The sequence below is a fragment of the Oryctolagus cuniculus genome, chromosome 10 (assembly GCF_964237555.1).
Source record: "Oryctolagus cuniculus chromosome 10, mOryCun1.1, whole genome shotgun sequence".
NCBI lineage: Eukaryota > Metazoa > Chordata > Mammalia > Lagomorpha > Leporidae > Oryctolagus > Oryctolagus cuniculus.
Genome location: NC_091441.1, coordinates 16,468,713 through 16,483,651, shown reverse-complemented (window position 1 = coordinate 16,483,651; position 14,939 = coordinate 16,468,713). Strand labels below are relative to the sequence as shown.

The 14,939-nt window shown below is 39.0% G+C and overlaps 1 protein-coding gene across 8 annotated transcripts in view; it reads right to left on the bottom strand.

Moving 5' to 3' along the window:
- PIGN (phosphatidylinositol glycan anchor biosynthesis class N) overlaps positions 1–14,939 on the bottom strand; it is a 147,590-nt gene that overhangs the window by 50,160 nt on the left and 82,491 nt on the right. For all 8 annotated transcript variants that reach the window (XR_011379302.1, XM_002713621.5, XM_051851153.2 and 5 more), the window contains one exon: positions 2,651–2,753. Coding sequence is in view for 7 of the 8 variants with exons in the window: in XM_002713621.5 (XP_002713667.4) it covers positions 2,651–2,753 (103 nt within the window). In the remaining variant the exon portion in view is untranslated. The remainder of the gene's footprint in view (positions 1–2,650; positions 2,754–14,939) is intronic.

The following is a 14,939-nucleotide window of genomic DNA, read 5'->3' as shown; positions in this document are numbered from 1 at the left end:
AGTTTTTTCAAGTATTACAATAGATTCCATTTCCATAAATACAATTAAGTGCTAATTAAAAATGACTCTTTTTATTCAATAAGTATATACATTGTTAGAATTTAGGTTTACTATTGCTGTATTTCTATAATGTAATAAAACTGCACATCTTTTAAAGATACCATGATTTTGAATATCTACTAATTTACACAGAGAATCCTAGGTTATCCAAAATAGTGATGCTGAACCATAATAGGTGGACTATGTATTGCAGAACTGATTTAATACTGAAAACATGCACTAATTGAAGTGATTATAGACTGTGCTACTCCAAGACACCCTTTTGAAATTTTTGACAAAGCTAAGTATGGTTTTTTTTTTTTTAATTTTTTATTTTTTTGACAGGCAGAGTTAGACAGTGAAAGAGAAAGACAGAGATAAAGGTCTTCCTTCCGTTGGTCACCCTCCAAATGGCTGCTACGGCCGGCACGCTGCGCCGATCCAAAGCCAGGAGCCAGGTGCAGGGCCCAAGCACTTGGGCCATCCTCCACTGCCCTCCCGGGCCACAGCAGAGAGCTGGACTGGAAGAGGAGCAACCGGGATAGAACCAGCACCCCAACCGGAACTAGAACCCAGGGTGCCGGCGCCACAGGTGGAAGATTAGCCTAGTGAGCTGCAGTGCCGGCCTGCTAAATATCGTTTTAGATAGTGAATAATAATAAATGTATCTCATACTCAGCATGAATATTCTGATTTTAGGCATAAACTTTTCACCTTTAAGACTTTTTTCACTCAAAATTTAACTTTTATTATCTTAATTTTTTCTTTACTTCCTTCTTTCATTTCCAAACCAGCAAAGTAGATCTATTTCTAGATATGCTTATATTTTTTATTCTATGATATACTCTTTACATCTGTTAAATGCTTTAGAACTTGAAGTTTCAAAGAAAGGGACCTACTGATTTTTTAAGACTGTAGAATTTAGCACATAGTTCTGAAACTTCTCAAACATTTATTTCCTTAAGCCAACATCTGAGTTTGACCTCTTAATAAGATTTGCATGACACTCCAAAATGGTGGGCTGGAATTCAAATGATTTTATCTTCTACTTTCTTATCTAGACTATAAAAATGTACACATTAGCTTGGAAAAAAAATGTATGCGATAGCTTGAGAAAAAAGTATGCATATTTTAATTCATTTTTTTATTTTGATGAATTTTAATATCAGTTGAGCACCTCTAATCTGAAAATCTAAAAGACAAAATTCAAGACTTTGAACACAGGTACTCATAAAGTTTTAAATTTTGGAGCATTTCAAATTTTCAGATTAGATATTGGTTCAACTGATAAAACCCATGCAAATATTCCTAAATCTAAAACCTCTATTAAGATATGAAATATTTAGGGTCCCAAGCATTTCAGATAAGTGATACTCTACTTGTATAAGAAAATTACTTACTCCAAAAATAATTTTCAAAATTATTTTTTAAAGTGTGAAGGGTTAAGGTTTTATGATGTTTATCACGCTTGAAAAATAACCTGTTAACACTAGATGATTATAGATTTTAAACTGCATTTGAAAATTCAAAAGTTCTAAATCTCAAACGACACTCATCTTAGGATCTTATTAGGCAATTGGTGAAAGTTTCCATCTTCTTAGCTGTGGCCACTTGTGATTAGGCAGGGAGAAGGGGAAAGACAGGATGTGTGGAGCTTTGGTAACAGAAGGAGGAACAGTGCCATCGCCTACTGGGTGGGTGGGGGGGTATATGTAAGAACTCCTGACGTCTAGATCGCCTAGGAGGAAAGGCTCTACCATGAAAGATTTTGAGAAAAGCTCTCTAATCCTGAATTAGGACAACTAAGTTTCCCAAGATCAAATGAACCTGGTGAATTCCTAGGTTTAATATAATTTGGATTAAGATTCTATATTTGGGTTAAAATCTGAACTATGAGTAGTGTTTATTTAATTTGTCTATTATATTCATTGGTAAATGTTTTAAAGTGCACATTTCTTACCCTCATAAGGATTTAAGTAAGGATGAAATAAAAATCAAAAGCAAGTGATGAATTCTTTTCTTCTAAGTAAATGAGGAGTACACGGTTCTGCCTTCACTGAATTCTAAAGAAGGCTTCAGTATTCAGATCAAATCGAGATGCTGGATTTTTTCTTTTTTTGGTAAGAAAATTTCAACCTTAAATAAAAATGGGTTCTGTAATTTCTTTGAAAACATTCTGAAAGTTCCCTGAATCAAAGGAATATGTGAACTCTAATACATGTAAGAGTAAGACTAAAAACAAAGCATCATATTCAAAGAATAAACAAATCAAACCATCACTTAAAATACTTAAAGGAAATGCAACAGAAACAAAAATTCTAAGATTCCTTCAAAATCACTCAGAATTTTCAACATTGTAGCTAAATGGAATTTTAGCAACTTCAATATATTAGCAGAAAGACACACAACATGCAATACCATAAAAGGGATAAGAAAAAGAAGAGTATATTTTATAATCAAATCATACAGTTTGCACAGTAAATATTTATAAATTATTCCTCAAGATTTATAAAACATTTTTCATTTCTAAAAGTTAAATTGTAATAGAGAAAATGTAAAGATATCACTTAAAATTTGCTACTATAAAATCCAGTTTTTAAAAAGTTTATACCCTGTGCTTAGCAGCAGGTAGGTTGACATCAAGGAAAGAAGGATGCTAAACAATCGCTGGAAGAGAGCCGGAGAGCTCAGGAGGGGCACAACCAGGGAAGAGGCTGCAATAAAGCACAGCAGGTTATCTGTCAGTACAGGAGGCACAAACAACGCATAGAAGCACTGCATTTATGGTGCTTTTCACTTGTGTGACCTTTAACAACATGTGGCTATATTTGCATTTTTAATTAAAGTTGTATTTCATTGTTTTAATTATATTTTGGTTTAAATAATGCAAAATTTCTCAGTTCAGGCCAGCTCATTCTAATAAAATTAACTCCTAACTGAATCTTTTTTATCTAGTGAAATAAAATATATTACTCACGATTCAGCAACTCTTCTCTTAATTAGGCATTTATATTTTAGTTCAAAGACCCCAGAAGATGATTTTTCCTAATCCTGTCCCCCTCTAAGCTTTTTCCCTGCACTGACACTTGCAGTATGCCACTTGGAAAATTACAAATAGGAGAGAATGACCTCACCATGTGTGAGAGTTGTAGTAAGAACAATTTTAATAAGTGAAGTAATCTTTCTTCACAGAATAAGAAAAGCAACTACCTCAGTGGAGAACACAAACTCCCCCTATCTTTATTTTGGAAAGGAAATGTGCATAGCTTCCTAACACCCCAGCACTCCAGAGTGTATAGATTTGGGATGGAAATTATTATTATTATTTTTTAAAGATTTATTTATTTGAAAGGTACAGTTACAGAGAGAGAGAGAGAGAGAGAGAGAGAGAGAGATTCCATCTGCATTCAGTCCCTAAATGTTTGTAACGGCTGGAGCTGCGGCGATCCGCAGCCAGGAGCTTCTTCCAGGTCTCCCACACGGGTGCAGGGGCCCAAGCACTTGGGCCATCCTCCACTACTTTCCCAGGCCATAGCAGGGAGCTGGATTGGAAGAGGAGCAGCCGGGACTCGAACCAGCCCCCACATGGGATGCAGGCATCACAGGCAGCAGCTTTACTGGCTACGCTGCAGCGCCGGCCCCAAGGGATGGAAATTATTTACTGATTGCTTAACTATGGGGCAAGTTTGTTAAGCCATCTGAGAAATTCACTTATCTCAAAAGAGATATTAAAAAGTTAAATATAATTTTGCCTATGAAACAGTCCCTAAACACACTCTGTGGCACACAGTGCTTAGTAACTATTGTTATACTAATCAACAGCTTTGTAGTTAAATGTAAAGAAAATTTAATTCAAAATCAAGTCCCTGCAAGATTTAAGACCATACAAATTATATGCCTATTAAAAATATTTATTTCATTTATTTGAAAGGCAGAGTTATAGAGAAAGATGGAGAGACAGAGAGAGAGAGATCTTCCATACCCTGGTTCACTCTCCAAATGGCCACAGCAGCCAGGGCTGGGCCAGATGGAAGCAAGGAGCGAGGAGCTTCTTCTGGTCTCCCATGTGGGTACAGGGGCCCAAGCACCTGGGCCATCATCTGCTGCTTTTCTAAGCCATTAAGGGAACTAGATCAGAAGTGGGGCAGCCAGGATTTGAACCAGCGCCCTTATGGCATGCCAATGTCACAGGCGGTGGCTTTAACAGCTATACTAAATTGCCGGCCCCTAGCCTCCTATTTTTAATATTCTTAGACAAGCAGCTTCTGACTTTCCTCAGATGTATAGTTCTGATAAGGCATCATTACTTTATACATATTTTAGCTGGAAAAACATTTCAATATTTTTTATTTTAAGTCAGTTTAAAGGAAACTGGTCTGTAAAATATAAACATTTTCTAATTTTGTTTTTATCTTTGTCTAAAGGATTGATAAGGTGCTAAAGGTTAAATAAGAATCCCCATTTTGAGACACCTAAGTTACAAACTGTTTCATAAAATATTACCCATTGGTGGGGCCGGTAATATAAATATTACCCTGGGGTGAAGCAGGTAAAGCCACCACCTGCACTGCCGGCATTCCATATGGGTGCCGGTTCAAGTCCCAGCTGCTCCACTTCCGACTCGGCTCTCTGCCATGGTCTGGGAAAGCAGTAGAAGATGACCCAAGTGCTTGGGCTCCTGCACCCACATGGGAAACCCAGAAGAAGCTCCTGGCTCCTGATCGGCGCAGCTCTGGCCATTGCAGCCATCTGGAGGAGAGAACCAGGGGATGGAAGGGCTCTTTCTCTCTCTCAGCCTCTGCCTCTCTGTAACTCTGCCTTTCAAATAAGTAAATAAATCTTTTTTAAAAAAATATTACCCACTGGGGACCATAACATGTTTGTAAAAACCACAATCATTGGAGATAGCCACCCATCAATGCTTGGTATAGTAGGCTATGCCTCCGCCTGTGGTGCCAGGATCCCATATGGGTGCTGGTTCATGTCCCGGCTGCTCCTCTTCCAATCCAGCTTTCTTCTATGGCCTGGGAAAGCAGTAGAAGATGGCCCAAGAGCTTTGGCCCCTGCACTCATGTGGGAGACCCAGAAGAAGCTCTTGGCTTCAAATCAGCCCAGTTCTGGCCATTACAGCCATTTAGGGAATGAGCCAGGCGATGGAAGACCTCTCCCTCCGTCTCTCCCTCTCTCTAACTCTAGCTCTCAAATAAATAAAATATTTAAAAAAATTTTTCAGTGGAAAACATCAAAATTATTTTTAGGAAGTATAATATTGATATCTATACCTGATAAGTATGAATAGAAATTAAAAATCAGTATCTTAAATAAATATACACAAACAGCCTCCAACATCATTAAGAAAATAGTGTACTACAATCAAGTGTATCTATGGAGGTTTATACCAGGAATATAAGAATGGTTCAATATTGGAAAGTGTATTAATATTATTTACCAAATTAACAAAGATTGGAAGAACAAACTTATTATTTCCACAGATGTCGAAAAACTCTTTTGATAAACTTCTACATCCATTCCTAAGAAGATGTCTGAATAAAACAAGAATGCATGTACTCTCTTTAACATGATAAATATATACTTCAATCCCAAAGCAACTGTATTTCTTAATGTAGGAAACCCGCATTTAGAGTTATTCCCACCATGGTCAGGAAATAGGTAAGGAAGCATACTACCTCCACTCTCTAACATTGTCCCAGAGGGTACTAGCTAATGTAATTAAACAAAACAAAATCAAGCAAAATATTTAGAAGCATAACAACAGGAAAGGGGGAAGTAATACTAACTGTATCTGTCCTGGGTAAATTCAGAAAACCAATGATAAAACCAACTCAATAAATAAAGAATTCATTAAAGTAATAGTATATAAAACAAATATGCAAATATCAATATCAATTATAATTAAATAATAACAAATTAGAAGATACAATGAATGAGAAAAAGCCCACAATAGTAAAAAATAAGAAAATACATTTAAGGGTATATTAAATGAGAACTACTCAACGCTTATATGAAGAAAAACATAACAGTAGTTTTGGAGGCATAAAAGTGAACTTGAAAAAGTGGAAGGCATCCCTTTTTCTTGATTAGAATGTATTAATATGGTTCATGATCACAATGTAAGTTTTCTCCAAACTAATATATAAATTTCAGGTCATCTCAATAAGAATTCCAGAAGCTTGTTCTAAAGTTGGAAAAGTTAATCCTAAAAGTTCAAATTTTGTTAAATATACTATAAAGTCTTTGTAACTAAAATAGTATGTTATTGGCACATGAATAGACAGATCAATGGAATAGAATAGAAAGTGCAGAAATAGTCCAGTGTATCTAATGTATGATAAAAGTGGTGTCTCACAGCACTGGGGCACATAAAGCTTTTGATAACATTATTTTAGTAAAAACAATGTTCGGACCGGATAGCCATGCTGAAACTATACATGAGAGTTCCTCTAACTATATCAATTAATAAGTTCTAAATTGGTCAAGTGCTAAAATGTGAAAAAAAAGTACAAGTACTACAAGACAACATGAGGAAAGTCTTCTATTACCTAAGTATCAAAGAAAGCTTTCTAACTATGATGAAAAATCTAGAGGCATTAAGAAAAGTATGACTGGTAATATAAAAATAAAAATCTTTTTCATGGCCAAAACACAGTAAGCCTGGTCAAATGTCAAATGACAAACCTTAAAAAAACTTTACAGCATATCATAGGTAAAAGGCTAATAACTCTCATTTATAGAAAACTATAAAAAATGGGAACCAAAGAGACAAAAATTTTAGAGAAATGTGGGGAAAAGTCAGAAGTAAATAGTTCCTCAAAAGTGATATAAAAATTGTCCTTAAGCATGTGTAAAGATGTCTAACATCACTCATAAGAAAAATGTAAATTAAAAACATACCAAGATACCATTTCTCAAATATGAGACTGGCATAAATTAGAAAGCTTAAAAATAATTGATGGACATTGGCATAAATTTATTGACTGGCACAAATTCAAAGCTGTGGGTAAGGCTGTGAGGAGACAGGCACTCTAATATATTTTTGGCAGGAATGAAAAATGGCACAGCATCTCTAGAGGTGAATTTAGTCATATCTAAAAGTATTACTTGTGCATTTACCCTTTTAACCAGGATATCCAACTTCTAGAAATTTATCCTGAAATATACTCCCTGCACACAGACCACTATGGGTATAAATACGCTCTATATTGTTCATTGCAGGGTTATTTGTAACTTCAAAAAAGAAAACCCATTATCTATCTAACTATCAAAGCACAGGAAGTTGGCTAAATAAACAATGAAATATATACACAATGAAAAGTACAGAGCTGCAAAAAAAAAAAAAAAACCACAAGAATAATGATGAGCTCTTTGAATCGATATCAGGATTCAGTATTATTAAGTAAAAGAAGCAAACACAAAAGAAGATATATAAAATGCTCCTTTTGCACAAAAGAAATAAAAAACAAGAAAACACATTTACATCTGTCTATCACTGCAAAGAGAATGTAAGAAAGATAGACCAGGAAGCAATGAACAAGTAGTTAGCAGTAAGGGAGAACAGAGTGGAAATAACACAGGTGGCACTTCTTGGAACACATCTTTCTGTATAGTTTCTGTGTTGGAAAGCATGTGAATATTCTACATGTACAAAAGTTAAATTGAATAAAAAAGAATGGGAAATAAAAAAGATCTAAAGCAGAAAGCAAGCTGAAGTAAACCTAGTTGGTTTCAAGTGAATATCACAATCACAATGAAAGGAATGGAGGAAGAAAGGAAGAAGGAAGAAGGAAGAAAGGGAAGGCAAAAGAAAGGAAGGTAGGGGCTGGCGCTGTGGCGTAGCAGGTAAAGCCTGCAGTGCCAGCATCCCATATGGGCGCCGGTTTTGAGTCTCGGCTGCTCCACTTCCGATCCAGCTCTCTGCCATGGCCTGGGAAAGCAGTAGAAGATAGCCCAAGTGCTTAGGCTCCTGCACCCACATGGGCGACCCAGAAGAAGCTCCTGGCTCCTGGCTTCGGATTGGTGCAGCTCTGGCCATTGCGGCCATCTGGAGGAGTGAACCAGGAGATGGAAGACCTCTCTCTCTGTGCCTCTCCTTCTCCCTCTGTGTAACTCTTTCAAATAAATAAATAAATCTTAAAAAAAAAAAAGAAAGGTAGGTAGCCAAGTCCAAATACTCATGAACACAGCATTTAACCATAACCCCCAGTCTTGGGTAGGTTGAAGAATTGTAGATATATTGTAAGGAATTTTTAGTCGGTTTCTTTGCTGTAATGGTATGGGTTAAACAATTATGTAATAATTTTATAATTAAGATAATTTAACTAAGTAAATATACCGATGTTGAAACCAGAATTCTCACTGCACAGGAGGAGCGTGTAAGTATATAAGGTGGGAAGACAAGGAGGAAGTTCGTGGGGAGTTAGAGGTATCAGTGTAAAATAAAGCATGTGTACATGCATGATTATGTGCATACGACACATATATGTCTGTGTATATATATGTATAGTAGGTATGTATGTGTATATATATACTTAGTATTTCCACATTCATATTTCTAGCTCTGGCCACTGGAAGGGCAAACAAGAGAAGAACCTTGGTAGCACTCAGATATTGATGTCTAATAACATTTCCCTCCTAAAAAGAACCATTGTACTTAGAAAATGAACTGATTCTACAGCTAAGGCAGGATAAACACAGGTAAGTCTAAAACACCTTAATATCAGAAAACATAAAAGTGCTCCATAAATTACAAGGGAAAGGTAATAAGCCTACTTGAAGGGGACCCCAGCCCAAGTGTGGGAAAATTTGATCACTAAATTGACAACAATAATGATTTAAAAACCTTAGAAAAAAAGAATGCATGTGTCTACACCAACATTAAAAAGAGAAGTGAATGAATAAATAGGAAAGAAGGAAGGATTCTTATGGTAAAATGCTGAGAATTTTCTGGTACACGTAAGAGTGTGGGAAAGAGAAAATCATCAGGTTGTAGCCATCATGAAAAAGGGCAGATCTGGAAAGATTTATGAATGGATGCTAAATCTAGAGAGAATTTTGAGAAGAAGGATATTTGATCACTTTACAATGCTTTCCTATAAGCAGCTTACCAGCTGCATGGAAGGAGGGGAAAAAAATAAACCCAGCAAATCTACAGTGGAAAAACTAGACAACACTTTGATGGAAAAATTCATATCAACAAGGAGAGACAGATCATATGCCTCCAGAACTGACTTAAAGAGGACATTGCATTAAATAAGGTATAACCTCAATTTAAACACAAGAAAACATCAAATAAACACAAATTAAGAACTTGGGCATGGGAGGGTCAGGGAAGAGAGCAGAGCAGGGCATTCTATATTTTTTTCTTCAAAAATGTCAATGTCTTCAAAGACAAAGGAAGGAAAAATGCCATAATTTATTTAGCCAACTAAAATAAAAAGCACAGAATAGATTAAAAATATTGAATCAATAGAGTGTTTTAAAAATGTTATACAGGGGGAGATTCCAAGATAGGGAATGATGTACTGCGCTAGGCTAGGGATAAATAGTAAAAACAAAAACAACAACAACAACAAAAAAAACTAATGTAGAAAGTGCACTCTAGGGAGAACTAGAGAGAAAACTGTAGTGGAAATTCAATGGAAGGAAGAGGAATGCTGTGGACCTGTGTGGAAGATACGGGCATGCAGCACGAGCAGACACAACATACAACTGTAACAGCTGAGAGCTGTAACGGGCGGCAGCTTGGAGATGGAGTTGAGAGCAATCTGCAGCAACCCGTGGTGACACAGCCGGAGGGAGAGCGTGGTGGGAGTCTGGCTGGGAGCCCTGGGGGCTAGCAGATACCCATGGACCCCGTGGAAGTAAAAGGGACATGTTTCTCTCACCCCATTCTCCCTAAAACGGCCCCTGGCACCCAGCTGAGAGAGGGCGGGCAGCAGCCGCAGAAGCCCTTGTGCACGTGTACAGCGCCTGGCTGAGACAGTACTTCTCAGCAGTACTGGCGGCAGTGGCAGCGAGAGGGCAACATTTGGCCAGCAGATCTCGGGTATACATGTGATCCAGAAATTCTAGTGGAAGGAGAAAATCTACTACCCCCTGTGAGCCTGGCTGGGAGGACTGACAGGAGTCTGAGCACCCACATAGGACTGTGAGGTGCCCCCAGCCTCCCAACGTAGCACAAGCTCCAGAGCTCAAGCTGCCTAGGCAGAGCTCCCACGCAGAGCTGGCTTGGGGAACATCTGCCTCTCAGTGGACTGGATGGGCAGGAGGGGCAGAGCAGAACCTCTGTACCCAGCAACTGCGGTAGCCTTGTGCTCTGAGACTGTGGGGACTTGGTGGCTGCACGATAGAGTGTAAGGTATAGCTGGATCTCTGGGCAATCATTGTTTGCGGCTTACAAGCTCAGTGCTCCCTAGTTGCCGAAGGCTGGTCATTGCAGTGGGATCTGTGTTCCGATTTGAGGCCTGTGTGGATCAATGCTGTGATTCATACATCAATATGCATGAAAGCTGTGCCCACTAACATCTGGGCATTGTTCACCTTGGAGGAGAGGAGGTGCGGGTGTGACCACACCCACAGACAATTTCCCCTGTTCTGTTAACAAGAGATCTACCACACCAGTGTGGGTGTTACTCTGGATGCTTGCCACACCCTGGAGCTGACCAGAACTCCCTGGCCACACTCAGCACACACCCCTTGTTATTCACCAAAAGTACAGACATTCCACTAAGCCACAAGGCACAGTTGTAAGATAAAAGCCGGCCGGCGCCGCGGCTCACTAGGCTAATCCTCCGCCTTGCGGCGCCGGCACACCAGGTTCTAGTCCCGGTCGGGGCACCGGAGTCTGTCCCGGTTGCCCCTCTTCCAGGCCAGCTCTCTGTTGTGGCCAGGGAAGTGCAGTGGAGGATGGCCCAAGTCCTTGGGCCCTGCACCCCATGGGGAGACCAGGAGAAGCACCTGGCTCCTGCCTTCAGATCAGCGCGGTGCACCAGCCGCAGCGCGCTGGCTGCGGTGGCCATTGGAGGGTGAACCAATGGCAAAGGAAGACCTTTCTCTCTGTCTCTCTCTCACTGTCCACTCTGCCTGTCAAAAAAAAAAAAAAAAAAAAAAAAAAAAAAAAAAAAAAAAGATAAAAGCCATCAGAGGAAAAAGACCACCAAGTATCTCCACAAAAGCCTAAAAATAAATGCAGAAATTCAACAAGAATAAAGAAGACATCATGACCCTCCCAAAGGAACACAAAGTTTCAATATTAGAATGTGTAGGTGAAGAGACTGATGAAACGCTGGAAATGGAATTCAAAAATTTAATCATAGGATTACTCAACAGTAATCAGAAGCATATCTACAAACCACAGAAATCCATAGATGACATGAATGAAAGTTTTCCCATGGAATTGAGATTTTAATGAGGAATTAAAATGAAATATTAGAAATGAAGAATTCAATAGATCAAATAAAAAATGCAGTGGTGAGGCAGAAGAAAGAATCCAAGCTAGAAAACAAATTTTTGGAAATTTTTCAGTCAGTCAAAAAAAAAAAAAGGAGGAAATCATAAAAATTAAAAATAATGTTGGAGATTTATGGCATACTATAAAGCAACACAACACACAGGTCTCAGGAGTTCCAGAAGGTGTGGAAAGAGAATAGACTGCCTTTATTCAGTGAAATAATTACAGAAAACTTTCCCAATCTGGAGAAAGAAAGGGACATTCAAGTACAAAAGCACACAGAACTCCTATCAAACATGATCAGAAAAGATCTTCATCATGACACATTGTAGTCAAACTTTCAACAGAAAAACATGCTTAGAAAAGATTTTAGGCCGGCGCCGCGGCTCACTAGGCTAATCCTCCACCTAGCGGCGCCGGCACACCGGGTTCTAGTCCCGGTCGGGGCGCCGGATTCTGTCCCGGTTGCCCCTCTTCCAGGCCAGCCCTCTGCTGTGGCCCGGGAGTGCAGTGGAGGATGGCCCAGGTGCTTGGGCCCTGCACCCCATGGGAGACCAGGAAAAGCACCTGGCTCCTGGCTCCTGCCATCGGATCAGCGCGGTGCGCTGGCCGCAGCGCGCCGGCCGCGGCGGCCATTGGAGGGTGAACCAACGGCAAAGGAAGACCTTTCTCTCTGTCTCTCTCTCTCACTGTCCACTCTGCCTGTCAAAAAAAAAAAAAAAAAAAAAAAAAAGATTTTAAAATGTGCATGAGAGAAATGCCAGATTACTTTCAGAAGAGCTCCAAGTAGGCTCACAGTTGACTTCTCATCAGAAACTCTACAGTCCAAGAGACAGTCCAAGTCTCAACAGAAAAAAACCGTTAGCCCAGAACACTGTACCCTGCAAAGCTCTCATTTATGAATGAAGGTGAAATAAAGATCATTCACATCAAACAGAAATTGAAAGAATTTGTCATCACTTGTCCAACCTTACAAAAGATGCTTAAGGATGTGGTACATCAAGAAACAGAGAAATATAGCCATCATTATGAAAGAATATGAAGGCAGAAAATCCCCCAGGAAAAGTACAAAAGAAATCTAAAGTAAACAATAGGAATATGTACGGAAAAATGGCAGGGCCAAGTCGTTACTTTTCAATAGTCACCTTGAATGTAAATGGCCTCAGCTCTCCGTTAAAAGATACAGACTGGCCCATCTACTTGTTGCCTACAAGAAACACACTGCAGGGCCAGCGCTATGGCGTAGCGGGTAAAGCTACTGCCTGCAGTGCTGTCATCCCATATGGGTGCCAGTTTGAATCCTGGCTGTTTCATTTCTGATCCAGCTCTCTGCTATGGCCTGGGAAAGCCATGGAAGATAGCCCAAGTTTTTGGGCCTCTGCATCCGTGTGGGAGACATGAAAGAAGCTCCTGGCTCCTGGCTTCGGATCGGCCCCGCTGCAGCCATTACGGCCATTTGGGGAGTGAACCAGTGGATGGAAGACTTCTCTCTCTCTTCCTCTCTCTCTGCCTCTGCCTCTCTGTAATGCCACCTTTCAAAATATATAAATAAATATCACCAACAAAGATACATGCAGATTGAAAGTGAAAGGATGGAAAAAGATGTAGGGAAAATGGTAACCTAATCCACTGTTGGTGGGAATGTAAACTGGTCCAGCCACTGTGGAAGAAAGTATGGAGATACCTCAGAAATCTGAATTTAAACCTACCATCCGATCCAGCCATCCCACTTAAAGGAATTTACCCAAATCAAAATAAATCAGTATATGAAAGAGTGATCTGTACCCTCTTGTTTACTGCAGCTCAATTCACAATAGTTAAGATATGGAATCAATCCAGATGTCCATAAATTGAAGATTGAATAAAGAAATTATGGTATGTACACACTATGGAATACTATTTAAGTATAAAAAAATGAAATCCTGCCTTTCCAACAAAATAGATGCAACTGGAAACCATTATACTTAGTGAAATAAGTGAGTCCCAAAAAGACAGATATCATTTGTTTTCCCTGATCTGGGGTAACTAATAGAGTACCTAAAACGTAATGTATTGGAATGAAATGGACATTTTGAGATTTGATGACTACAGACCTTGTATCTTCTGTTGAGGAACAGTGTTTTTTTCTTCATACTCTGTGTTGAACTCTTTTAATTAGTGTAAGGTTAACTTTATGATCATTAAGTAAACTGAAAGTAATCTTTGTAAACGTTAAGAGTTGGGGGGCTGGCACTGTGGCGTAGTGGGTAAAGCCACTGCCTAGCAGTGCTGGCATCTCATATGGGTGCTGGTTCGAGTCCCAGCTGCTCCACTTCCCATCCAGCTCTCTACTGTGGCCTGGGAAAGCAGTAGAAGATGGCCCAAGTACTTGGGCCTGTGGACTCCCATGGACCTTGAAGAATCTCCTGTCTCCTGGCTTCGGATCTGCACAGCCCCAGCCATTACAGCCAATTGAGGACTGAACCAGTGGATGGAAGACCTCTCTCTCTCTCTCTCTCTCTGCCTTTCCTTCTCTCTATATATAACTCTTATAAATAAATAAATCTTTTTAAAAAATTAAGAGTGGGAATGGGAGAGGAAGTAGGAAGAAGGGTTTGAGCGTGGGTGGGAGGAAGAGAAATATCACTATGTTCCTAAATCTGTATATATGAAAAAAAATGAAACTTATATAATCTAAATAAAATTAAAATGAAAAAATAAAAAAAATGTTATAAACACACTGAAAACCCCAATAAGGAAGAAGCATGAATGTAAAGGTCACTTTTCTGTAATTCTTACAATGTACCATATCTTGATCTTCTTAGAAGCTTTAAAAATGAGATATAGTGATAAATACACAAAGCCTATTTTCTGTATTTTACTTCATTATGGATTATTTTTTGGTAGGTCAGAAAACTAAGGAGTTGAGCAAGACTACACTACAAAGATGTGAAGCTATGCTGTAGGTGATACCTGGGTTATTATGTACTACCTATGTGCCCCTGATCTCTGATATATTATGCCCCATATATTGTTTATTTGCTGGCGTGTGCTACATATGACTACATATTTATGAAGCTATATGGTGGAATAGAAAGACTTCCTTTAATATTACATCTCATATTCATAATTTTTGGGTTATCTATAGACTTGAAAACATGCCATATGATCATCACGTACAGCCACCTGACAGGAACGTTGGTCCCTCTGTCCCCATATAACTAAACTACAAGAGGGCAGAGACTTGATCTCGTTACTCATCTCGGTGAACAGGGTAATGCCAGAGCATAGTATTCATTGAACACAATTTTCCAAAATGAAGAAGCAGTCATTGATACCATTCATGCAGAATGAATGTAAACAGTAATTTTATTAAGATAATTTAAAAAGGATAGTGGCCTACGAATTTCCATAATTAAATGAAGCTTCTATAGTAGAAATAAACTTTTACACA